General features: G+C 40.6%; 1 protein-coding gene across 6 annotated transcripts in view; it reads left to right on the top strand.

Moving 5' to 3' along the window:
* cdh23 (cadherin-related 23) overlaps positions 1-25682 on the top strand; it is a 494731-nt gene that overhangs the window by 220878 nt on the left and 248171 nt on the right. For all 6 annotated transcript variants that reach the window (XR_009064688.1, XM_057848926.1, XM_057848928.1 and 3 more), the window contains one exon: positions 20048-20160. Coding sequence is in view for 5 of the 6 variants with exons in the window: in XM_057848926.1 (XP_057704909.1) it covers positions 20048-20160 (113 nt within the window). In the remaining variant the exon portion in view is untranslated. The remainder of the gene's footprint in view (positions 1-20047; positions 20161-25682) is intronic.

Here is a 25682-nt window from a genome sequence, read left to right as displayed (position 1 = left end):
CAATTGGCACTGATTGCATGATGCAGTGTCCTTGCCGAAGGTGAGGTAAATACTAATTGTACATATGAATATTCAGATACTGTATACAGCAGATTGCTGCGGAGTAGCTGCCCTCCTTACAGAGATACAAACCTTTTCAGACTGCTGGTGGTCAAGAGGAGAGAATACGGTCGTAGTGCCCTGTTCAATTTGTCTACCGGTCAGAGCACTCTGACAGGGTTGTGTCTTTATTGAGAGAGCAGCCCTCACCTTGTTAACTCTTTTCCACAAAGTTTGGAAATCCCATTTCATGACTCCTTGCACACTGTCAAGGCACCCAGTGTGAGAAAAATGAATGAGGCCTTAAAAAAAAAAAAAAAAAAAAAAAGAACACAGTGCCTACAGTCAAACATGGTTGCAGTTCAATGGTGTTTTGGGGTTGTTTTGCTACCTCAGGCACTGGCTGTCTTGACAGTGTGCAAGGAGTCATGAAATCTGGAGACTATCCAAATGTTTTGAGCTGCAATATGTAGGATGTAGATCAGAAAACTGGGTCTGGGTGTTCCAATAGGACAATGACCCAAAACATACCTCAGACATCATGTAGTGACCCTACATCCTCTGTACATACTTCACCCACGGAACTAATGTGGGGGATGTTGCATTCCAGAGGGGAACTCTTTGTCGTGCCGGATTACCGGCAAAGATACGAGATAACGAGCGGTTGAACACGGCACATGAACTCAGCTCACTGAGCGCTACAGTGGTGACCCTGACGCCTGCTCCGTTGAAGTCGCTGTGGCATTTTTGTGAACATTTAACAAAAAGACAGACACTGGTTTTCTCGAGCTGGCGGTGTTTAATGAGTCTTCTGCAGCCACGTAGTTCGCGTGTGTGGAGGCGCGGTTCGCCCTCCGTGGTATTTCGGACGATACCATGCGCTTCTACCACGTTGTTACGCCCCACAGACGGCTCGCTAAGGGCGTAACATAAAACGAGCCAAACGAGTTCCCAAGTGGCACAATTTATTTACAATAGTCAAACTCGCAATGAACACAATATACAAAATGCTGTAGAAGCTGGCTTCATGGTGGGTGGCGTGGCTCAGTGGTAGAGTAGTTGTCCCCCAACCCAGGGGTTGTGGGTTTGATTCTTCACCCTGATGAACTCACCTAAGAATCCTTGAGCAAGATACTGAACCCCACGTTGCTCCTGGTGCTGCGTCACCAGTAGGTGAATGGCGAGATAGTGTAAAGCGCTTTGAGCGCCTTGAAATGTGGAAAAGCGCTATATAAGTATAACACCATTTACCATGGTAAGCTGAGGCCAAAACAAACAAAATGAATCTGCACTTCAAAAGCACCCGCTAACTAAACCCTGATCGTAAAAAAAGAACAAAAAGACAGCCACTACCCTAGCTTCTTACACTAAACAAAACAGGAGAAAACGGGTTGAACAGAAATGGCAGCTTACCCCTACTGCTGTGGTGCTCTCTATGTACAGTGTGAACAAAAAAACGATCCAATAACGAAGAAACACAAAAGACCTCGCTGAAAAAGCGGGAATGTAACCAACTAGCGATCAAATGCACAAGTGGATGGATGGCGAGGAAACAGCTGGTGAGGAGGACCGCGGCACGAATGCTGTCAATGCGACCTCCCAGAACGTTGACAGCGGCTGTTTTTTTAAGCTTGGCGCCCTTCATTTGTGACCAATCAGCGGCGGCCACGTTGTCTGTCCATTCGGTAGCGGTCAGCACACGTCACGTTGGGAGGAGAGGCGGCCAGTTGGAGGAGGTGACGATCAGCTGACTAGAGGCTTCTCAAAATAAAACAACAGTTAAACGGCCAGGGCCGTCACACACGTGGTGTCTGCGCTTGGGTACTCGACGGCGGTCAAAGCACAGCGCTTCGTTGTCTTTCAGCCGAAGTAGAACAAGTATACAGGGCTCAAGCGCACCTTCTCATGCTCTTTGAACCATCGTGTGCATTAATGACTTCAAAGGCACCCGAGGTGCCATCACGAGAGTCCTACTGCCTGAGGTTTGTGTCGACGATGGCGGTACTTCCGCCATGGTTCCTCGCAGTCTTACTTCTGTCCTAGTGCCTGTGCAGTGTTGAAATTCGCCTCCCCAGACAAGCCGCACGGAAACAGCGACAGCTGAACAAAGTGCCGCTCTGCCGATGCTGCCTCCGCGCGCGCCAACCGGGAAGGCGGAACTTTGCACGTTCATCTCTGATATTAACCCATTGTACTGACTCCATGTTCCAAAAGTTTGAAAAAGACTTGCCGAAAGCATGTTGACAATTTATTCGTCGACAATGGTCAAAAACAAGGCAAAAACAGACGGCGGAGGGACAATTCTGGATCCAAAACAAGGCTACATGTTTCCAAGCAGCAAAATCTGTCTTATCTCAGTGTCCAGTGTTTTTTAAGTCCGTGGGCCAGCCGAAGGTGTGTCCAGGCGTTGCTTTGGTATCATCCCTCTCTGGCCAGTTTCGGGCTGTTTACGTTCGTGCGTAGATGGGATGTGGTTGCCACAGCGACCGACACTGGTCATGACGTCACAAGCGCCTGCTATCAACTTTGTTATCCAGGCTGGGACTACTTGTTTTAGGACAAAGCGCGCTGGTCTTTGTCCTTGTTCGTTTGTCGGGAGGACTGATTGCCAGAGTTGGTGCGACAATCTTGCTCGTGGCGCACACGTTTTGGGCTTCTGTGATAGGTGTGTTAAAGTACTGCAGTCCTACAGTGAATATGAGAAATGATGCTATTCCCTGGTTGATTATATTACGTGTGTTCAAGTAATGCCAGTCGCCCTCGTCTCTGGCCACGGCTGGGCCACTCAGACTGCCACGCACATCGGCTGCTTCTCCAGGCACGCCTGGACGGCGCAGTGCTGCACGACGCGCTCCTTGTCCTGAATGTCCTCCCTTTCATCCCGTTCGGTCATTCAACGCCTGGCATCCCGTACGTCCTCCCGATCGTCCCATTCGGTCGTCTTCCACCTGGCGCCCCGGATGTCCACCCTATCGTTCCGTTCAATCAAGTTACGCCTGGCATCCTGTGTGGGTTAATTATAGGGGGGGGGGGCCCTGTGTAGTGACCCTACATCCTCTGTACAATATTCACCCAAGGAACTAATGTGAGGGATGTTGTGTTCCTCCGGAAAACTCTGTCGTGTGCTTCTCTAGCAGAGAGTTAAGAGGGACACGAGCGGCCGAACATGAGACACGAACTCAACACAAAGAGCGCCTGGACTCATCGTCATCCGCTACAGCCGCCAGGAAATGGTTTGAGACAAAGCGCTAAAGAATTCTGAGGTGGCCATCAATGAGTCCGGATCTAAATCCCATTGAACACCTATGGAGAGATCTCAAAACTGCTGTTGCAATAAGACACCCTTCAAATCTGAGAGACCTGGAACAGTTCGCAAAAGAAGAGTGGTCCAAAATTCCATCTGAGAGGTGAACGGAATTTGTTATCTCTTCCCCAGGATGTGCAACCAAATATTGAGTTGAGGGTGCCAGCAATTTTGCCCAGCCCATTTTTTGCATTCTGTGTAAAATTGTGTACATTTAGGCTTTTCTGTCAGCTTTTTTTGTGTTTTTCCAACGCAAATCCAAAAAATAAACCCATTCATACTGAAAACGATTGTAATTGCATTAAAATCTGGTAGAAATGGTGTATTTTCTGGAAGAATTCCAGGGGTGTCAATTATTTCTTCCATGGCTGTATATTGAGCCTTGCAACTGTCATGGTATCTTGTTTAAAAACATGGGGAACTATTTCAGTCTTATTAGTCAACCCAAGCTTTATCTGCTTAATTACATTATTGCAGCCTCAGTTGCAATTAAAATGAACTATAATAGACTCTATATACAGTTCATTGCTGCAGAAATGATAAGTAGTAGAGTAGCATGTTATTTTAAAAGTAGAGGCACAGCCATGATCTCCAACTTTCAATGGAGCGGTTCGCAGCCCAGTGTGAAGCCTCCAAATCCGTCCTCAGTTGGAAAATGGTAGCGTGCCCTCTCTGGGTCAGCGTTGAGATCCTGCCCGAAGTGGAGGAATTCAAGTATCTTGGGGTTTTGTTCATAAGTGAGGGCAGGAGGGAGTGGGAAATCGACGGGCGGATCGGTGGAGCTTCTGCAGTGATGCAGACTCTGTACTGGTCCATTGTAGTGAAGAAGGAGCTGAGCCAAAAGGCGAAGCTCTCAATTTACCAGTCGATCTACGTTCCTACCCTCACCTTTGCTCACGAGCTGTGGGTCGTGACCGAAAGAACAATATCCTGGATGAAAGTGGTCGAATGAGTTTCCTGGGTGAGAAGCTCGGTCATCCCAGAGGAATTCCGGGTTGAGCCGCTACTGCTCCGTGTTGAGAGGAACCAGCTGAGGTGGCTCGGGCATCTGGTTTGGATGCCTCCCGGGAGAGGTGTTCCGGGCATGTCCCACCGGCGGAAGGCCTCGGGGATGACCCAGGACACACGGGAGAGACTGTCTCCTGGATGTCTTTGGAACGCCTTGCTATTACGCCAGAGTAGCTGGTTGAAGTGGCTAGGGAGAGGGAAGTCTAGGCTTCCCTGCTAAAGCTGCTGCCACCGCAACCCAACCCCGGATTAGGCGGTAGATAATGAATGGATGGATGGATTATTTGAAAGCAATTTTTTTTATTTAGGTGAAAAATGACCAGCTTGTAGATGTATGAGTTTAATAACGTATTCATAACGTAATCAAACATATTCGCCGTCTGACTGCGAGCACCGAATCGTATTCTTCCTACTGTGTTGGTATAGGACGAATGCAAATACTCTTACACTCTTAATATCTATTTATAGTAATAGCAAAAACACATTATCACAATCACACGTACAATACTTAAACATTTTATTTTACAGCAAATTCATCCACTTCATACCAACCATACACTGTATGACTGCAACTATTGATTATTTTTATAATTAATTAATCGGCCAATGACTAAATAGATTAATCGATTAATCGGATAAATGTCACCTTTTCAATTATGTTGAGGACAAAAAAAATCAAATTTCAAAGCACACTCTTGTATGACAATTTACAGTTTGAATGGGAGTTTGTGTTGACACTCGAAGCTCTTATATGAATATTTGTTGTTTCTTTATAAAAATAAATTCACCATCAACTTTACTTTCTAACAATAACTGAAGCGCTAATATACTTTTCCAAACAAAATACAAACGGACGCTTAGGACACTGATTAGCATAATCGTTAACTAGCTGAGCCCTCCATGACAAGTAGTAAAATCTCGTCAACAAAGAGTACAAACAATGCAATTGGCTTCATTTACTCACTTCTGATGGAGGCACACTGGATCCAACAACACAAAAGACAATCTAACTCTCGATATTTTGTAATATTATTGATTCAGCAACCCAACCTGAGTGTAGCAGTGAACTCTCTCTCTCTTGTTCTAATCACTGGCACGTGCGCGCACAGCCTCACATTACAAACAAGGACCCAAACAAGACTGCTCGTAGCTGCCGACTAATTGGTTATCAAAATAGTTGATAATTGAAGGAATTCGGCCCCCCGGCCAAGCCGCGGCAACAGCGCCAGCCAAACGAAATGGCTGTTCCACTGGCACCGCTCCCGTAAGTCGGCCAGAGGGGCCAAAACTCCGTGCCTTCACTCCGGTGTTAACTAGACGTGTGTGAAATTTCTGATTCTTAGATTATTCGCGATTCGGCCGTGCAAGATTCGAGAACAATTCACAAACATCCAAATTCCGATTATTGAAATATGTCAAGTAAAGCGGAACTAAAACAGTCAGCGCGATCTTCGGGACGCAATGAGGAACAGACCGCATTGCGTCCCAAGTGTAAACATCATGCTTGTCATTACCCGGCTAGATAAAAAAACAATAATACCCGACTGCTGCCAACGGCCGCTACAAACTACGTCCATATCATGTTACGGTAGGGTAATAGATATCATATGTATACAGAACTAGATACAAAATGACACTCAATGGCGTTAGCAGCACATGTATTGAAAACTAGATGCGAAATGACAGACTTGCCGGAGTTGGTAAACAGCCGCCATCTTAAAGCAGGAGACTTCTCTAGGAGGCTCTGTTGTAGCGAAATCAACTTTTTATCTAAAATACTGCTAAATCGGCAAAATCTTAACTGTAAAACAGTTTTAAAACTTTCACATGTCTAAAGTAGACAGAAGGGAAATTATGGAAGAATGGGAGCAATTTTAACAACTTTAACGGTTGATTCACAACATTGAAATTAATTAAATGTAGTTTAAAGCTGCTGATACAGAATGGGGACTTGAATATTTTATTTACTGTTTTTAACGGTTAACTTGATACTGAAATAGTCGTTTATTTAAGCCTGAGAGGCTTTTTCTACAATTTTTGTAATGTACGAAACATTGAAAACAGCTAATAACTTGGAGGCTTTGTGGGTGTCATCACTAATTGATTTATAATGAATCATTGCCTATGAATCGCAATTGTAATCCAATCGTTAGGTGCCCATAGATTCCCACCTCTAGTGTTAACCCTTTATACTGACTCCCTGTTCCAAAAGTTTGAAGAAGGCTTACCGAAAACAGGTTGACAATCTATTCGTCGACAATGGTCAAAAACAAGGCAAAAACAGACAACGGAGAGACCCTGCTGGATTAAGGGTCGGCAAAACAAGATGTCAAGTTCAAAAATAGATCCTTAGGTAGACATTGTAAAATTACCCAAAAATAAGGAGAGAAGACACTCAGTTTTCTTGGCCAAGGAGAGTAAAGGAGGGACTAGACAAAGGAATGCTGTATAGTCACCAAAATTGATCTAAGCAAAAAAACCCGCCTTTGCTCTTTTTATCAGGGGTTTGTCCTAACACAGAAAGAGTGCCGCCCTGAAGGGAGGGGGAAAGCAAGCTGGAGACACCCATGTGATTTTGGTTGGCTAGGTGTGAGCATGTAGGTGGAACTAACCAAATACACGTGTGTAAGCAGGGCACAGGTAAAGTGGTCAGAATGACCCAGACACTTCAGTTATGCAACGCTGCGGCCATGGACGATGTCCTCGAACGGAAAATTGTCCTCGAAAGTCTAGACGTAAGACACTGAAGATGTCCTAGAAGGTCTAGTTACGCAATGTTGCGGCCATGAAGCAAGGCAGTTGTCATCCCGACCCTCTTTACTCTTTGTAACACTTAAACATTATACTACACCCTAGTATAGCAAGCAATAATTATTTACTGGTTATATTAATCATTTACTGGTTATATCAATAAGAAAAATATTATTATGCAATAGTATTATGCATGTATTAGGTATGTATGAGCACAAGCAGATATTCAATCAACCAAGCAGATATTCAATCAACCCTCGATAATTAACTCAACACAAGGCTACATAGAAATGTTCCCGAGCAGCGACAGTTGTTATCTAATTGTTCAGTTCTTTTTGAAAGCTGCGGTGGAGTGGACCGGGCCGAAGGCGTGGCTGGGTGTTGTCTTGGGATCATCCCTCTGTGGCAGGACAGGTTCGTGCGTCATCCTTCGTGGCTGGGACGTGGTTGCCACGGCGATCGACGCAGGTCTTGACGTCCAAGGCGCCCGAGCTATCATCTTGTTATCCTGGTTGGGCGACCGATGCTACTTGTTTTAGGACAGAGCGCCCTGCTCTTTGTGCTGGAGTGCCCGGGAGAACTGATTGCAAGAGTTGGTGCGTCAATCATGCTCATGACGCGTTGGGCTTCTGTGATAAGATGGCGTTGAGCATCTTTTATGCCCTCTATTCTACTTCTTTTCATTAAACTATGTTGTAAGTGCTATTTATTTAATATTAGGTGTGTTAGAGTAATACAGTCCTACAGCAAATATGAGAAATGATACTATTCACTGATTGATTATATTACGTGTGTTAGAGTAATGCAAACAGTTATATGGTTTGTGCGATAAAGGTAACTATTCCCTTCACGATTAATTTGCTAATCGATTAGTTGTCGATTAATTGATTACTTGTTGCAACTCTAATGCACTGACTAAATAAAAATGTATTACAATAGAATACTATATATGTAAATAATCATTATGTTCAGACAGACAACAGCTTCATTTCATATCCTTTAAGCTTGAAATAATTCTGTCCCATTTATCCCCCTGCCCCTCCCTCAGCACACCTTTTGGCCTCAATCCGGGTTAATTACCTCAGGGCTCAAATGGAGCTGTCTTCTTCTGTCTCCACACTTGCCCTGTGCTCTTTCTTCTGAAGCTTCCCTCCTCTCCTTTTCAGATTTACAGGGCAATAAAAGAGCAGCGAATGGGGAGTCGGGAACACAGACAAGGGTTAATCTGTTGACCCTCGCTGTTGTGCACTTTGGACTTAGCATCTGGACTTACTGTATTTCTGCTCCGTTATGCTACAAACGATCTGAAGCGAATGATTCCTAATCCCTCAAAGAACAGCTCAAGGTTCATTATAAGCCTGCACGTGAAAAGAATGGCAAAGTAGAGAAATCTTTCTAGTCGGAGCGCATCGCCGAAAGGCAATGCAATATTGACAAACCAAGTGAATTGTAAGCATTTTTAAGTCCAGATACAATGCCTGATAAGACTATTTTAGGAAGCCTTCTATTTGAATTGTAAAGCTGTGCATAGAAGTCATTTAACAATATCCTATCAACAATATGAGTGCAAAATTAGACCAGTGTATCCAGGGTTTTCCCTAGGGTTTAATGAACACACAAAAACACGCGATTGAAGGGAGACAAAAAAAGACTCCGTTAAAGTCGGGATAAAAAAAAAAAAAACACACACACACCTACACGCGATCGCAAAAAGGGTCTATGACAGTAGGTCGGGATCAATATAAGAAAAAAATAAAAACGAGGGAAAACCACGTTGAGAGGCAACTAGCAACGGAGGAATATACAAACTGCCAAATGGCAGCAAGTCAATATCTGGGCAAGCCGCCTAGGATCGGTTTAAAGACACTGCTGATGAGCTGGAATTGGATGCAGGTTCAACTTTGGGAACTCATCCCCCATCCCTGTAACAAAACAATCAGTCTAGCCGTAGATTGTGACAAAACCATGACAGTCATCATACTAGCTTCGCTTGCTTGGTTGCATGCTAGCTAGCACAGTGATTCTCCCAGTCCATGCCAACTGCGTCATTAGCCCCAGCGTGCATTGTGCACATCAAACATGGCGCCCTCCGTAGGTCAAAACATGTACTAAATATTTTAGATTTTTAAATCAATATGTGTTTCTTAAACGAGAATTACATCCATTAACTTGAAATACCTTTCGGTGGATTTTTCTGCTGATTTCCAACTCTGCGCCAACGTAGTCGGGCACAAGCTTGCAACAATAGAACCTATACGATTTTCAAAATAAAGCGTGTAAAGGAACAATTTGTATTTGACGTGCTATTTCAGACGACTTTTGACAAATAATGCATAAATAATGAGCTTTATACATTCATTTATATAATACAATACAATAATACAAATTATAGATTAGAATGCATCTTAAAATCCTGAAAAAAAAAAATAAATAAATAAAAAAAAATTTTAAAAACGAGGGAAAACCACATTGAGAAGCAACCAGCAACAGAGGAATATACAAACTGTCAAATGGCAGCAGGTCAATATCTCGGCAAGCCGCCTAGGATCGGTTTAAAGACACTGCTGATGAGCTGGAATTGGATGCAGGTTCGACATTGGGAACTCATCCCACATCCCTGTAAAAAAAACAATCGGACCAGCAGCAGATTGTGACAAAACCATGACAGTCATCATAGTAGCTTCGCTTGCTTGGTTGCATGCTAGCTTGCACTGCTATTCTCCCAGTCCGTGCCAACCGCGTCATTAGCCCCAGCGTACATTGTGCACATCAAACATGGCGCCCTCCATAGGTCAAAACATATCCTTAATATTTAAAAATTTTAAGTCAATGCTAATAATATATGTGTTTCTTAAATGAGAATTACATTCATTAACATGAAATACCATTCGGTGGATTTTTCTGCCGATTTCCAACCCCGCGCCAACGCAGTCAGGCACAAGGTTGCAACTAGGGAGACAATTTGATTTTCAAAATAATGCGTGTAGAGGAAGAATTTGTATTTGACGTGCTATTTCAGACAACTTAACAACGTAAATAATGAGCTATATAGATTCATTTAGACGTATTGTTAAATTATACAAATTATAGATTAGAATGTATCTTTAAATATAAAAAAAACAAAACAAAACAAAAAAAAACAAGTGAAAACCACGTTGAGCGGCAACTAGCAACGAAGGAATATACAAACTGTCAAATGGCAGCAAGTCAATATCTCGGCAAGCTGCCTAGGATCGGTTTAAAGACACTGCTGATGAGCTGGAATTGGATGCAGGTTCGACGTTGGGAACTCAGCAGATTGTGACAAAACCATGCCAGTCATCATACTAGCTTCGCTTGCTTGCTAGCTAGCACAGCTATTCTCCCAGTCCAGGCCAACCGCGTCATTAGCCCCAGCGTGCATTGTACACATCAAACATAGCGCCTTCCGTAGGTCAAAACATGTACTAAATATTTTAGATTTTTAAATCAATGCCAATAATATATGCGTTTCTTAAACGAGAATTGCCATTCATTAACTTGAAATACCTTTCAGTGTCAACGTAGTCAGGCACAAACTTGCAACAAGAGAGCCAATACGATTTTCAAAATAAAGCATGTAAAGGAACAATTTGTAATTGACGTGCTATTTCAGACGCCTCCTGGCAAATAGTGCGTAAATAGTGAGCTATATAGTATATTAATTTTGACATATTGTTAAATTATGCAAATTATAGATAAGAATGTACCTTTAAATCTTAAAAAAAAAAAAAAAAAAAAAGCCTCTCACTTGCAAGGCGTGGCGGTGCGCCATAATCTTATATATTTAGGGGAAACGCTGGTATCTGCGTGTTTTAAATAAAACTTCAGAACTGCTAAAATTGTGTTTAGTTGTGCCAACCTCTGCACCTTTGTTTACAATCAAAATGTAGTGGCTGTGTACTTTTTGTTTCTCTTTTAGTGTTTTGACCACTGATGTCAACCTGGTATTGACATTAAATATTAATGACAGCTCCGTAGTTGCATATTATCCATCAACAAAATTGAAGGCATTTTAAGAAAGCACTGTTTTGGAAAGGATTCACAGTTACCAAAAAGAAAAACACATAATTTCAAAGAACAGAAAAGCAAGAGACATCACACTTTTGTCTGAGATTGGACCAAACTAAAGTCATGCGAGGGTTGTTTGGTCATGATCTCACTGAACACTGAGTGCATCTAAAGCTGTGTTCTGCCATCTATATACCCTGAAGTGTATCCTCGATGACTCAAGGTGAGAGGCGGGGTACACCTTGGATTTATCACCTGTCAATCATAGAGCTGACACATCGGGACGGACTACTATCAAAACAACATTTTTATCATTTATTGAATATTTTTGGCAGTGGAGGGAACTCAAATGGGTTCATTTTCATAAATCGCAGCTTTTTCGACAGAACTTATGCAGGGGCGGATCTTGAAAAATATTTATAGGATGGCAGAAAGGAGGGCAGGAACTTTCTGAGGGTGGCAAATATTTCTTGATGGTATTACTTGGACAAAGATACGATATTCTGCGACAATTCGAATCAAAGGCCTTCGATTGATTTAATACAAAATAATGACGACATTTAACACCATCAGTTTTGATTTATATATATATACACCATAATTTTCGCACTATAAGGCACAAAATGCAGTTTAAGTTTAAGGTAGGGTTATCAAATTTATCGCGTTAACGGCAAGGATTAATATTTTTTATATTTATCACGTTAGAATATTTAACGCAATTAATGCATGCGCTGCACGACCCACTCACGCATTGTCGCGTTCAATCTATAATGGCGCCGTTTTACCCAAACAGTATATCCAGCTAAAAGGCAGCGTAAAATGAGTAGAGAGAATCTTGGCTGCCTTTGGAACCTTTTTTTAAATGGCTAAAACCTTACAATCCCTCTCCCAACGATTAGAATAATCATGGGAAGCAATATGGGAAAGAAAGGTAGTAGTTGATCTTTTTCTTAACACTCTATGGTATTAATTAATCGTAATTAATCGCAATTAATCGCAATTCAAACCATCTATAAAATATGCCATATTTTTCTGTAAATTATATATATATTCTGTAAAATAAATTGTTGGAATGGAAAGATAAGACACAAGATGGATATATACATTCAACATACGGTACATAAGGACTGCAGTGGGCATTTCACTCTACTGTCATTTAAATCTGTCTATGCTGTCCTCACTCTGAAGCGTCTACTTTTTCCAAAGCTAGACAGCTAGTGAACGACGCTTTAATAATCAGACTTCTTCCTTTTTCATCTGATTTATTAATAAAATGGTCTCAAACCATTGTCCTCTTTAGACCGTCGTAAAACTACAAAAAAAAGTACACAAGCATTGCATTAGCAACAACGTTAGCTTAGCACGCTATACAGGTTCACTAAACATAAACAAAAAGCGTCACATACAAAAAATATAACATTTCGCTTACTAACATAATATTTACATTCTTTACAACAACCATACTTACGGACAAATCTTGTCCAAGGATCATATAGGCACAACATTGCAACGTAGGCGTCAGCCCGAGACGTCGTGCAGCCATATTGAACTGGCAAGAAAACAATAAACCATGTCGCAAAGCGACCACAAGAGTTTGCTGTTAGACAGCACAAAAAGCCTTGCTGTAAAACTTACCAAAGGGCAGAATACTGTCTGAGCGGGACATGTGCGTTAATTGCGTCAAATATTTTAACGTGATTAATTTAAAAAATTAATTACCGCCCGTTAACGCGATAATTTTGACAACCCTAAAACAAATGCAGTACTTATGTACTGTATGTTGAATGTATATATTCGTCCGAGTTGTATTCATTTTTTTTCTTAAAATTATCGGGAATGATTGGAATTGAATCGGGAGCAAAAAAAAAAACAATCGGATCGGGAAATATCGGGATCGGCAGATACTCAAACTGAAACGATCGGATCGGGAGCAAAAAAACATGATCAGAACAACCCTAAATGTATGTGTTTCTAATAACAAATTTTTGTAAAAGAGAACAATTGTGGCTTATTAGAGCGACCGAGTGCCCCTGCAGTAAGAGTCTAATGTTAAGCTTATTGACACTTTTTGAAAAACCTCTATTTTACACAATTACAAAGCAATGCAATCCACAAACATGTAAACAAGCTCAACAAAAAAAAAAACTAGTCCGTTAAAACTTGTGTCCAATAAAAGGCCAAAAATACTGAAAACATCTCTCGCTGGTGTGCAGTTTTCTTAGACTATTAGCGTCAAGCACAATGTAGCCTACAAAATGATCGAGTACTGTTGATTGGGTCCTTTTCTTTGTGTAGAAATTCAGTTGTTCTGCACTTAGGATTGTGAATACTGACGCACTGTGTTTTTATCGCTATATGTACCACTTTTTCATAAGGAGTGAATCGTTTTTGCTGAGCATGTTTGCAGTTTCCAGTTTAGCATGCACAATGTGATAGATAGGAGTTTGTGTGCCGTCATCTGGTCAGCAGAGAATGTATTGACATAAGACATAAGTGAATTAGTTCCAGTTGGACTTGACTTTCAGGGTTATTTCATTCAGCTCTGTCTGCTCTATTGTTTGCCTTCTTATTGAGAAGATCTTCTCGATAACATTCACATGTATGGCTCGCGCCTATCTGCAGATTGCATAGGGGCCTCTCCAACTCTCCGACAAATACATACGAGAGCTCTCAAAATGGATTACAATAAAAGCGGGAGAGCAGTCAGCGCTAGTGAATAGTATAGTGTACTGTATTGTGTCTGCAACTGCAAAAGTGATTGCAAATGGGACGTTTACTCCAACGAGCTGTAAAAATAATCAGGTCAAACAACACAGTTGGAGTGTAACGGTACACACAAGTCAGGGTTCGGTACGTACTTCGGGTCATCATTGGCTAAACCTAAAAAGCAGCTGTTACTAGATTGCAAAATAACTGGAGGACAACATTAACTAGGGTGACCAAACGTCCTCTTTTGCCCGGACAAGTCCTACTTTCACGTAGTGTCCTCGTGGTCCGGGCAGGTTTTATAAATTCATTAAAATGTCCGGTTTTTATGATTTTTCACGGGACCAATTTGAAGAGAATCCCTCCGACCGCTGGGTGGCAGCAGTTGACATGGCTCCTACGAGAATGGAGGGAAGTAGTAGTTCTTCTTGTTTTTGTTGGCAGTTTACCCCTATCATGAGGCATTACCGCCATCTACTGGGTTGACGATTGGGCCACAATGCCTGAAGTTTTTTTTTTTTTTTTTAATGATAAATACGTATGTAATGGCAACTGTTGACTTCTGTCGGAGCTTTGACTGTAAAATCCCGTTTGGTGTCGCATCGGCGCGCTGCCGATGATTGTAAACTTTTATAGCAAAGTTTGATTTTTGCCTCAGCTAGCTATCAGAAAGCTAAACCGCGCTAGGCATTATGGGAAACGTAGTTTTGAACTGCTACATTTTGGAAACATGCTGATTGAATAGTTTGTCAGTTTATTTCGGTTTTTGTTTGTGTGCAATATAGAACATTGAATGAGAACATCAATTGATTGGGAATAACAATTTGTCAAGGACAACTGTCGTGATAGTAATTTATAAAAATGTTTAGTTGGCACATAGCCTACTGTGTGTATGTGTATTGACTGGCCTACATTTCTATGGGTCTGCATTATATATATATATATATATATTTTTTTTAAGTCATTATTTATTTTTCTATCTAACTGCATTTTTCCATCCAGAGTGAGGGGGCACACTTTAAATATATTAAAGTGATATAGGCATCTTTGAGTGAACTTCAATTAATTAATTAAAATTAAAATTCAAGTATCTTGAGGCCGGGCTGAGGCTGGGCTGAGTGTCCTCTTTTTTAGAAATCAAAATATGGTCATCCTAACATTAACCCTTTAACACCTAAGCCTATTTTGGCCGAATTTGCATGCATTTGATGTTGCCTTTATATTTCAAAGAAAAAATTGTTTACAATGGCCAAGTTGGGTCCCTTTTTTCAGGACACCTTGAACTTCATGTCCAAACTGTTGTTTTCTTCACTGACCAATTTTAATCCACATTTTGGACCCAAAAAGACAAAAAAATCCCAAAAACTTTTTTCAAAATTTGTAATGTTGACGTCCCACTGACAACCAAACATGCTCGACCAACCGTTTTGAAGCTTGATCATATTTATTCAACTTGTTAGGATAAACATTCAATAGAAAAAATAAGATTGAATAGTTTTATGTTTGACAATTCAACACACACAGCAGGTATGGTCATAGGCGTTTTTGGCCTTTACACATACTATGGTCAAAACAGGTTATATACAGTGCAAAATAGTGTGAAAAAATATATATATATCGGCGAACACAAAAAAGGGTTTGGAGGATATCTCTTTGTGAAGTTAGGTGTTGTACCCATCACCTTATCAAAAGTATATACCTACATGCAATCAAGCTTCTCGAACACACATCTACATAAAAATGGAAAAGAATATAGTAAAGAAAAAATATATATAACATTGAAAAAAAGTATTAAAAAAAAAATATTGACAAGTAGTTCAGTTCAATTCAAAATTTTCAGGCATGCGACCCAATAAAGTTTTTTTTTTTTTTAATTTTGCGCACTCAATAAAGCTTGAACAGGTCACGGAGCTGCGTCACACGCAACGTCACACAGCCTACTCTTTCGCCGTTTGCGCGCTGCCGTCACTTCTATTCGCCGAGACGCCGACTCATGCAAAGAAAAAGACGACAAATACGACTCATCTTCCTCCTTGAGTTAATGAAATAATGCATTAGCTTGCGCTAAATGTAGTTTTATATTCATTCTGCACGTTTCAAAGTCGCTCGCTCAAACCCCAACCGGCCGTTACTTGCGTCGCATGCCTCCCTTTCATTAGTTGGCGCCTCGTTGGGAAATTTATTAAAAATGATCACATTCGTTTCGTCCTTCTTGACATCAGAACGGCTGGTGGGATATGTAGTCTTTTGTGCTGCTTTCGGTTTTGAAAAAGGACAAGAAATGATGGAAATATGGAGATAGATACATGGCCCATGCAGCGTTTGAATGCATATTTATGAGTGCAATAAAACTATAAAACTCAAATGACATTATCTCCCGTTTTCTTGGTCGATTGACTTCAAATAAAAAGTGGTGTGGACATCAACCTCCGCACTTTCAAATGAGACCAACCAGCGGCACGTGGGTGACGTAATTACAGCGTGACGAAGCTTCAAAGACGATATGCGTAAACGCGTCGCTGCCGACACGTTCGGTGTTAAAGGGTTAAACATGTGTTTTTTTTATTGTTTGAACATTCCTTGATTCAATCTTATATGCAAAAATTGGCTACACACTCATTTTTGTTGGGCTCGACAGAGGTAACCGTTAGTCCAGTAGCTAACTTTTTTTTTTTTTTTTTTTTTTTTAATAAAAAAAAAGATTCTCCCATTTTTAATGGTAATTTTTGTATTGCACACAGTTAACTGTAAACCATTACCAGTGAACATACACGCCCAGATGAGATAGTTTTATTAGGGGTGTCAAACGATTAAAATTTTTAATTGAGTTAATTACAGCTAAAAAAATTAATGAATCGTAATTAATAGCAATTCAAACCATCTATAAAATATGCCATATTTTTCTGTAAATTATTGTTGGAATGGAAAGATAAGACACAAGATGGATATGTACATTCAACATACGGTACATAAGTACTGTATTTCTTTATTATAACAATAAATCAACAAGATGGCATTACCATTATTAACATTCTGTTAAAGCGATCCACGGATAGAAAGACGTGTAGTTCTTAAAACATAAATGTTAGTTCAAGTTATAGAAATTTTATGTCAAAACCCCTCTTCATGTTTTCGTTTTAATAAAATTTTGTAAAATTTTCAATCAAAAAATAAACTAGTAGCCCGCCATTGTTGATGTCAATAATTACATACACGATGCTCATGGGTGCTGAAGCCAATAAAATCAATTGTACCCAAGCGCCAGCAGAGGGCAGCAAAACTCCGAAAAACACAACAAGTACACCTTTTATTGTGCTCTCATTTTAATCTGTTTAAGCAGGGCATTTGTGCGTTAATTGCGTCAAATATTTTAACGGGATTAATTTAAAAAATTAATTACCGCTCGTTAACGCGATAATTTTGACAGCCCTAATTGTTATATTGGTTAAAATACAATTATCTCATTCACTCGCAGCCATTTTCACGGGTGCAACCCCCTTCGCTCCCGGCGGTTTTACTGGATTTTGACTGATTTTGCAAGGCCCACAGAAAATTCTGTTATATTGCTATATAAACATGGAACCCACCAAAAGAAAGATTAGACTCTTCTTTCAGCAGAAAAAACAAGTTATTTCTTATCTTTTTCCATTATTCACAAATCGGCATTAGAAAATAGCTTAGTTTGAGCAATTTTCCCAATTTTTGATGAAAAAATGGAGAAATTGAGCTTTTTGTGAAAGCTTTGACTTTAACACAGCTATTTTTTTGCTTTAGTTCCATCCCAAACATCTGAATGTTTTCCTTATACAAAATAACAACAAGACAAGTAGAGCTTTTGATTGCAAAGTAACAATTTATTTACACATAACTAACTGAAAGATGACACTATTGTGGCCGCAACAGTCGGTTAAACTTTTCTCTCATTGCCGCCTGTCTCATAAAGATGATTTTTTTTTTTTTACTCCCTGCGGGCTCTGCTCGTGAGCAGCACGGACTCAACAGCATCGTCCGCTGCACTGGTAGTCCCGGTCGTTCGCCTCGGTCGTCCGGCGCCTGCCATCGTGGACATCCATTCGGTCGTCTTCTGCCGGCACCCCAGCCGTGGGGCCCGGCCGTTCGTTCCATTGGATCGGGTTGCCGGTCTTACCAAATGCACTACTGCCCTCCAGTGGCCAGTTTTACTGCTTTAAAATGGATTTTCAGCATTGTGCTTTGTTGCATCAGAACCTAGAGATGTCTCTTGTGAAAAAAAAACCTAAAAGATGTATAAATTATGGCTGTCAAACGATTAAAATTTTGAATCGAGTTAATCACAGCTTAAAAATTATTTAATCGTAATTAATCGCAATTCAAACCATCTATAAAATATGCCATATTTTTCTATAAATTATTGTTGGAATGGAAAGACAAAACGGATATATACATTCAACATATGGTACATAAGTACTGTATTTGTTTATTATAACAATAAATCAACAAGATGGCATTAACATTATTAACATTCTGTTGAAGCGATCCATGGATAGAAGGAATTGTAGTTCTTAAAATATAAATGTTAGTACAAGTTATAGAAATTTTTAGAGATGTCCCGATCGATCGGGTCCGATCACGTCATTTTCAAAGTATCGGAATCGGCAAAAAAATGTCGGCCATGCCTTTTTTTAATATATATATATATTTTTTTAATTAAATCGTTTTCTAATTGTATTTAACGTTACAGACATAATATGTTACACTCATCCAGAGTCTTTAGTTTAGGCTTAAGGTAGGGTTATCAGATTTATCCCAATAATGGTGGTATTTAATTTTTTTAAAAATGTATCACGTTAAAATATTTAACGGAATTAATGCATGCGCTGCACGACCCACTCACGCATTGTCGAGCTCAATCTGTAATGGCGCCGTTTTACCTCTATAGAGAGATAAAAGGCAGCGTTAAATGAGTAGCGTGAATTTTGGCAGCCTTTGGAGTTTTTTAATTGGCTAAAGCCTTACAATCCCTCCCCCTACGATTAGAAATATCATGGGAAGCAATGTGGGGAAGCAAGGTAGCAATTAATCTTTTTCTTAACACCTTATGTTATTTCCCAACGCAGAGAAGATATATCCATTGATAGTACTACGCACAGTCATGGTTCCACTTCCCATCATGCATTTGGGCATGGCCACAGTATCATTTACTGCAAGCACAACAAATACACTAGATGGCAATATTTAGTCACAATATACAAAGTCAAAAGTCTTTCTATCCGTGGATCCCTCTCACAGAAAGAATGTTAATAATGATTTATTGTACTAATAAACAAATACAGTACTTATGTACTGTATGTTGAATGTATATGTTCGTCCGAGTTTTATTCATTTTTTTTCTTAATGCATTGCCAAAATGTATATGATCGGGAAAAATTATCAGGAATGATTGGAATTGAATCGGGAGCAAAAAATAAACAATCGGATCGGGAAATATCGGGATCGGCAGATACTCAAATTAAAACGATCGGATCGGGAGGAAAAAAACATGATCGGAACAACCCTAGAAATTTTGTATTAAAACCCCTCATAATGTTTTCGTTTTAATAAAATTTGCAATCAAAAAAATAAACTAGTAGCTCGCCATTGTTGATGTCAATAATTACACAATGCTCATGTGGTGCTGAAACCCATAAAATCAGTCCCACCCAAGCGCCAGCAGAGGGTGACAAAACACCCAAAAACACAAGTAACAAGTGGACATGACACTGTGCTGCCATTTTAATCTGTTTGAGCGGGGCATGTGCGTTAAGTGTGTTAGAGTAATGCAATGTGCCTACAAGAAAAGGTACTATCTCCTTCAAAAGTTCGAATGATATGGTTAAACATCAAGGATTTTGGTAAATCTGCACAAGCAATAAATGTGGTGTATTTTCCCAGATATAAAATAAATCTGGCGAAGAAAGTGCAGCAGGGAAAAGGTCTCGGACAGTGAAGGATGAAACAAGCGGATACACTGTGAACAGGTTAGAAGTGGTGGGTCAGCCTAAGGTGGAGTGAAGAAAGGCAGAGCAGCAGAAGCTACATCCATATTGCATGAAAGAGAGATCCAGCACCTTTCCCTTCCAGAGGCTCTGTGCTGCATCCCGGGGGTTCTGTTGAATTAAGGACAACGCCAGTCCCGTTTGGCTCACTGACTTTTTTATCTTTTTCTCCCTCACTCTCCATCCATCCAACTAGGGAACACCAACAGTGTTTTTTCCCTGGACTACATCAGTGGGGCCCTGACAGTGAATGGCCAGCTGGACAGAGAAAACCCACTCTACTCAGCAGGATTCACTCTGACTGTCAAGGTGAGTTGATAAATGAGGATGGACAATTGAGTCGTGGAAGCAATTGTCACTATTTTTCATAGTAGCGCAGGCATATTTGCTTCATTGGAAAACCTGATGAGCGTTTGAATAACCGTTCCATTATTTCACGATGAACTGTTTATGTCGAACTTTCGCATTGTAGGAACTAGCTGCAGTTCCTATAACCCAGGGGTCCCCAACCTATTCCACTAAGGCACACTGTGGGTGCAGGATTTCATTCTTACCAAACAAGATGACAACACTTTTTCCCCAATCTGGTGTTTTACAAGTGCAATCAGTTGATTGCAGTCAGGTGTGGCTTGTTTTAGCAGAAGCCTCATTGGTTCAACTGTCTCTGCTGGATCGGCTGGAACAAAAACCAGGACCCACAGTGTGCCTTGAGGACTGGGTTGAAAACCCCTGCTATAACCTGTCAGGGGCCGATGACGATTTGCTGTGTTCGCACATGTAGGAACTAGGGCACTGCTCAAAAAAATAAAGGGAACACTAACGTAACACTTTGTAGATACGGTATATCACAAAAGTGAGTACACCCCTCGCATTTCTGCAGATATTTAAGTACCGTATTGGCCCGAATATAAGACGGCCCTGATTAAAAGACGGCTCCCTCTTTTTCCAAGACTCAAGTTTGACAAAAGACTTTTTGAACACCAAATTTTTATGCAGAAAATAATTACAGTACATCTGAAACAAATGATTATAACAATATATTTGAGGGAAAAAGCATGTTATTTTGCCTCACTCAAATCTTAATATCTGAACATTTAAATATGTAAACTAAAGTGCAATCACATTCGTAAATGAATGGCTTCTGGTTTTTGAAATGTAAATAATTGTGATAAAACAACAAAATTGCAATAACTGCATTAACCATTAAAGTGAAGTTTAAATGTACTCTTGAAACAAATCTGAATAAGGAAAAACATTGCAATAAAATAATGCAAACTGGTTAAACTAGCGAGTAGCTGAGATCTGTCATGACAGAACATCGCTTCAATGATATCTGGCGCCATCTAGCGTCGTGAATGGGTATGATGTCTAGACCGCGAATATAAGACGACCCCCACTTTTTCAGTCTTATTTCAATGCAAAAAACACAGTCTTATATTCGGGCCAATACGGTACTTAAATATCTGCAGAAATGCGAGGGGTGTACTCACTTTTGTGATACACTGTATACATTCAAGGATTCAAGCTATTTTTATTGTCTCATCAGCAGTGTTGGGAGTAACGCAGTTACGTAACGGCCAGAGGTTGCGCTAGACTTTTTCGTTGTCTGTCATTTTGACTGACAGGGTCATAAAAATCCGGTCATAATCTATTTTTACCCGTCACCTAAATGTTTAAAATGATAATAATGACATATTCAATAGTATTTAGTTTTCATTCATTTTTAATTAATATTCTGTCCGAACAAGCTTAACAGAGAATCCACACCGTGCCATCACACATCAAGCAGATGAATATGTAACTTTTTCTCCGCAGTGACAAAAACAGCTGACTGTGGCCCCAGTAGGTAGGCTACATATGGAACAATGAAAGTAACAGTTCACCTGCTGTGGCCTGAACGCAGTCTCACACCTTCCTCCTTGCTGCCGCCTGCTCCCTCAGTAGTTGCCGAGGGCTGATTGCTTGTTTGTCCTTCATCCTCCACTGCATCAGTCCCTCTTTTTTTCACCTCTTTTATCAACACCATCGTCGTTTTGGGGCTTTTTGAAGAAACTTCGGACACTCAGTTGCCTTGACATTTTTCCGAGTATGGCCAACGACGTCATGCATCAAGAGAGACAATGGCTAATTAAAATGCTCACTCGCCATACTGTGGTCTGGGGTGTGAATTGCAACCTGTCAAAATGAGTCAGAATCAGTTTTTTCCGTCACTGTTTTAAAAAACCGGTCAACGACGGAAAATATTCGGTCAACGCGACCCCTGGTAACGGCGTTATTTTTTCAGTAACGGGGTAATCTAATCTAATCTAATTACTTTTTCCGCAGTTACAACGCCGTTACCGTTACAAAAGCGGTCCGTTCTTACTCTGAAGAAACAACCAGCCCTGTCGAGTCGAGACTCTGCTCTGTTGATTTGTAATCCAAGATTTAGGGTGCGTTCAGGTTCGAGAATAGCGCACGTACTTCTGACTCCAAGCTGTTTGTCCCTGCTCATTCAATTAGACAATGCTTTCCAAAGTTTGGTAACGTTTCTGTTTTTGCTACACCTGATGCTAGCCTCGTTCCCGTCTCCCACTGTCAGCCGGCAATAATTCTGCTTCCATCTTGAGGACGGCAGACGCTTTGAAGGCGACGTGAATTGTCGGGAAACGGGCCTACCTGAGTGCAGCCCCTCGAGAGATGCGATGGAAGTGATTGTGATTGGCTGAGGGTTAGGTCGTGTGTCTTGGTAAGCCAATCAGAGCCGGTGATTTCACAAGCAACCCGGAACAGCGCGTGCGGCAAACCTACATACGCAAAACAGATGGCAGAGCATTCAGAAGAAAAATGGTCCTTTAAGAGGTGGAGATATAAACACTATTTCAAGTTTGTCGAAATTAAAGGAAAGAACCTGCATGCAATGTGTAATTTATGTCCCGAGGCAAAGCTTTTGTCGACATCTGTGGTAAGCAATTCAAATCTGCTGAAGCACCTAACAAGTTAACTACCTGTCTGTTCTTCTCTATTCCACTGACTCGAATACTGCTCAGAAAATTTCAAATTCTTTGACATACAACAAGTTCTTTTTAAAGTAACGGAAATAGTTACTTTCCCTGGTAACTAGTTACTTTTACTATAGAGTAATTCAGTTACTAACTCAGTTACTTTTTGGAAGAAGTAGTGAGTAATGTAACTAATTACTTTTTTAAAGTAACGTGCCCAACACTGCTCATCAGGTCATTTACTCATATAGCGGAAAACACTCAGGTGACTTGAAGTTCCACTCTGAGACCCCCAATTTGGCCAGGTTTCAAAATTGTCCTGTGTGATACATCATTGGAAATCTAAATATCTCAAATTTCTGGGGGGATAAAAACTTTGAACTGGAGGGCATTTTTACAAAAAAATTTAAACAGAAAAACCCTAACTGTAGGTGAGAGCATGAGTGAGAATAATTAAAGACGCCATGATTATATCGCAAACTTACCTTGTTTACCTTTAAAAGTGGAGTGCTACTTTGGATGTGGGCAGGGCGCTACTATGGCTCTGGCGACCAGCAGCGGGTGTGCTTGTTTGTTTGCGTTTTGTTTGTCAGAATTGCTCAAAAAGTTTTCCTGCTTTAATTTCGCTGCTTGATGAAAATGGACTAGAAACATTTGTTCATTAAGCAGTAGTCATGGAGATATATTACGCGGTCATCTTATGGATTTTAGGGATTTACCATGTCCAAGGCGGAAGTAGCCGGCAGCAACGTGAGCCGGTAAGGTACATACTCTCGGGAATATTTGATGCAACGGGACAACCCGGGTTTGGGAAATATCAACTTTGATCCGCTTGTAACTGGGGATATTCCAGCAGAGATCTCCAGGCACGGGTCTCCTTGAAATGATCGCAAAAACTCTTGTCGGGAGAGGAAGCGAGGAAGAAGTGGTGGCGTTCGACTTAGGTTCAACTGCATACCTGTCATACCGAGGCGGTTGGCAATCTTACAATTAATGACGTAGGCCCTTACAAAATGGTGACTAATCCAGAGCCGTATAAAGAGAGTTGCGATACTCTTTGTTGTCGCCTCAAGTGGTCACATGATTCCCGTAGGGTGTGGGGAGTTCCAAGCACAAGCAGCGCTGTAGTGGTTTTTAATGGAACTGACAGCGGTAATTGCGACATTTATGGGGAAATGGCAGGGGTGAAAGTGGGCCGGAACGGTCAGGAACGCAGTTCCGGTGTAAGATTCAGGGCCGGAACGCAGTTCCGGTATAAGATTCAGGGTCGGAATGCTGTTCTGATACCCGGTGCTTTGATTCTGAAAGCGTTTTGACAGCTGCCGTCATGTTATGTTTAAAAAAATAAATAAAAATGCTAAGCTGCCACACATGCATTTCATCTCCAAGAAGAAAACAATCTACCAACATCAGATTTACATACACAAGTGTTAACAACAAGCATTATAAAGTGCTTGTGTAGCGTAATCCGTTTCCACCGATATTTATTTTGTTCCACGGACGGCATGGAGGTTTCCCCAGCTGCTGCAGTTATCTGAGTCTGACGATGATGAATCACATCAATGTGCGAATGCCTGGACTCATTTAGCCGTTCAATTGGCTGACATGTGATCTCGACTGTGCATGTTTTCTGGAACAGAATAAAAAAAAGAAGCTTGTTGAATTGATGCGACAAATGCAACATAAAACGGATCAAATCTTTAAAAGCAAGGAATGTGTTGAGGAGGTTTATTTATAATATTTAGTTTTAATTGCTCTGATGGGAAGGTTCAGAACATCTTAGCTGTCAATGTGCACTTTGGACTTATGTTTGTTCATTTCTGTTAGGCTACTTATTCATTTCCATATGATTAAAAAAAAAAAAAAGTCAATGTTTGCACGATCTTCAAAATATATTCCATTTCACTCTGCATAATATAAGTCGTGTACTTATTTTTCTGAATGTATGTTACTTATATCTTTTTTTTTTTTTTTAAAGTAAATGTTTACATTAAAGAGCATATGACACGAGAAAAAAAGTCTTAAATGGCATTATTATGTGAATTAGAATCATATTTTGAGACGATTCGACTATATACAACAATTTAGCAAAGCGCAGATGACGAGAAATTAGTCTTTTAATCTGCCGGTTAGCCACGCCTACCATTATAGGGCTTTAGCGTCCCCAACAGGTGAATGACGTCAGCGGTAGACTGGGCTCATCGGTTTTACTATTCAGCCCATTGAGGGGGAATTATTCCGAACGGGGAAAACGCGACGAAGAGAGCCGCAAAATGTCATTGTTTCACTCTCTCTACTCCAATATTTTTTACAGGATATTCTTTTTATCCAAGTATTTTTCCCCAATAGCTATATAAATGGCTTGAGAAGGACCAGTCAGCCCGTCAAGGGGGAACTATTCACAACGAGGAAAACGCAACGAAGAGAGCAGCAAAATGTCATTGTTTCTGTCTCTTTACTTCAATATTTTTACAGGATATTCTTTTTATCCAAGTATTTTTCCCCAATAGCTATATAAATGGCATGGTCATGACAAATAACAGTCTTGTGCTGAATGGAATATGAAATAATAAAAATGCATTCATTCAGGACGACATGGCAAAATTACTCCATAATGGTCAAAACTGTCGACTTCACCTTTACTGTCGCATCCCGAACGATATTTTATGACACCTAAATCGGACATATGTCATTTCCCTTCCCCGGCTTCGGAGAATATAAACAAACCAGAAGGCATGACAGCTAGCCGACATGCTAACCCGAACCGAGTGCTGTTTCAAAGTCTTCGTAGCGGAAAATCACACATAACTATCCTGGATTATTTGACATGAGAAGCCGGTTGTCGATTGT

The sequence above is a fragment of the Corythoichthys intestinalis genome, chromosome 10 (genome assembly GCF_030265065.1).
Source record: "Corythoichthys intestinalis isolate RoL2023-P3 chromosome 10, ASM3026506v1, whole genome shotgun sequence".
Classification (NCBI taxonomy): domain Eukaryota; kingdom Metazoa; phylum Chordata; class Actinopteri; order Syngnathiformes; family Syngnathidae; genus Corythoichthys; species Corythoichthys intestinalis.
Note: the sequence above shows the minus strand (reverse complement) of the source record. Positions and strands in the feature narration are given on the sequence as shown.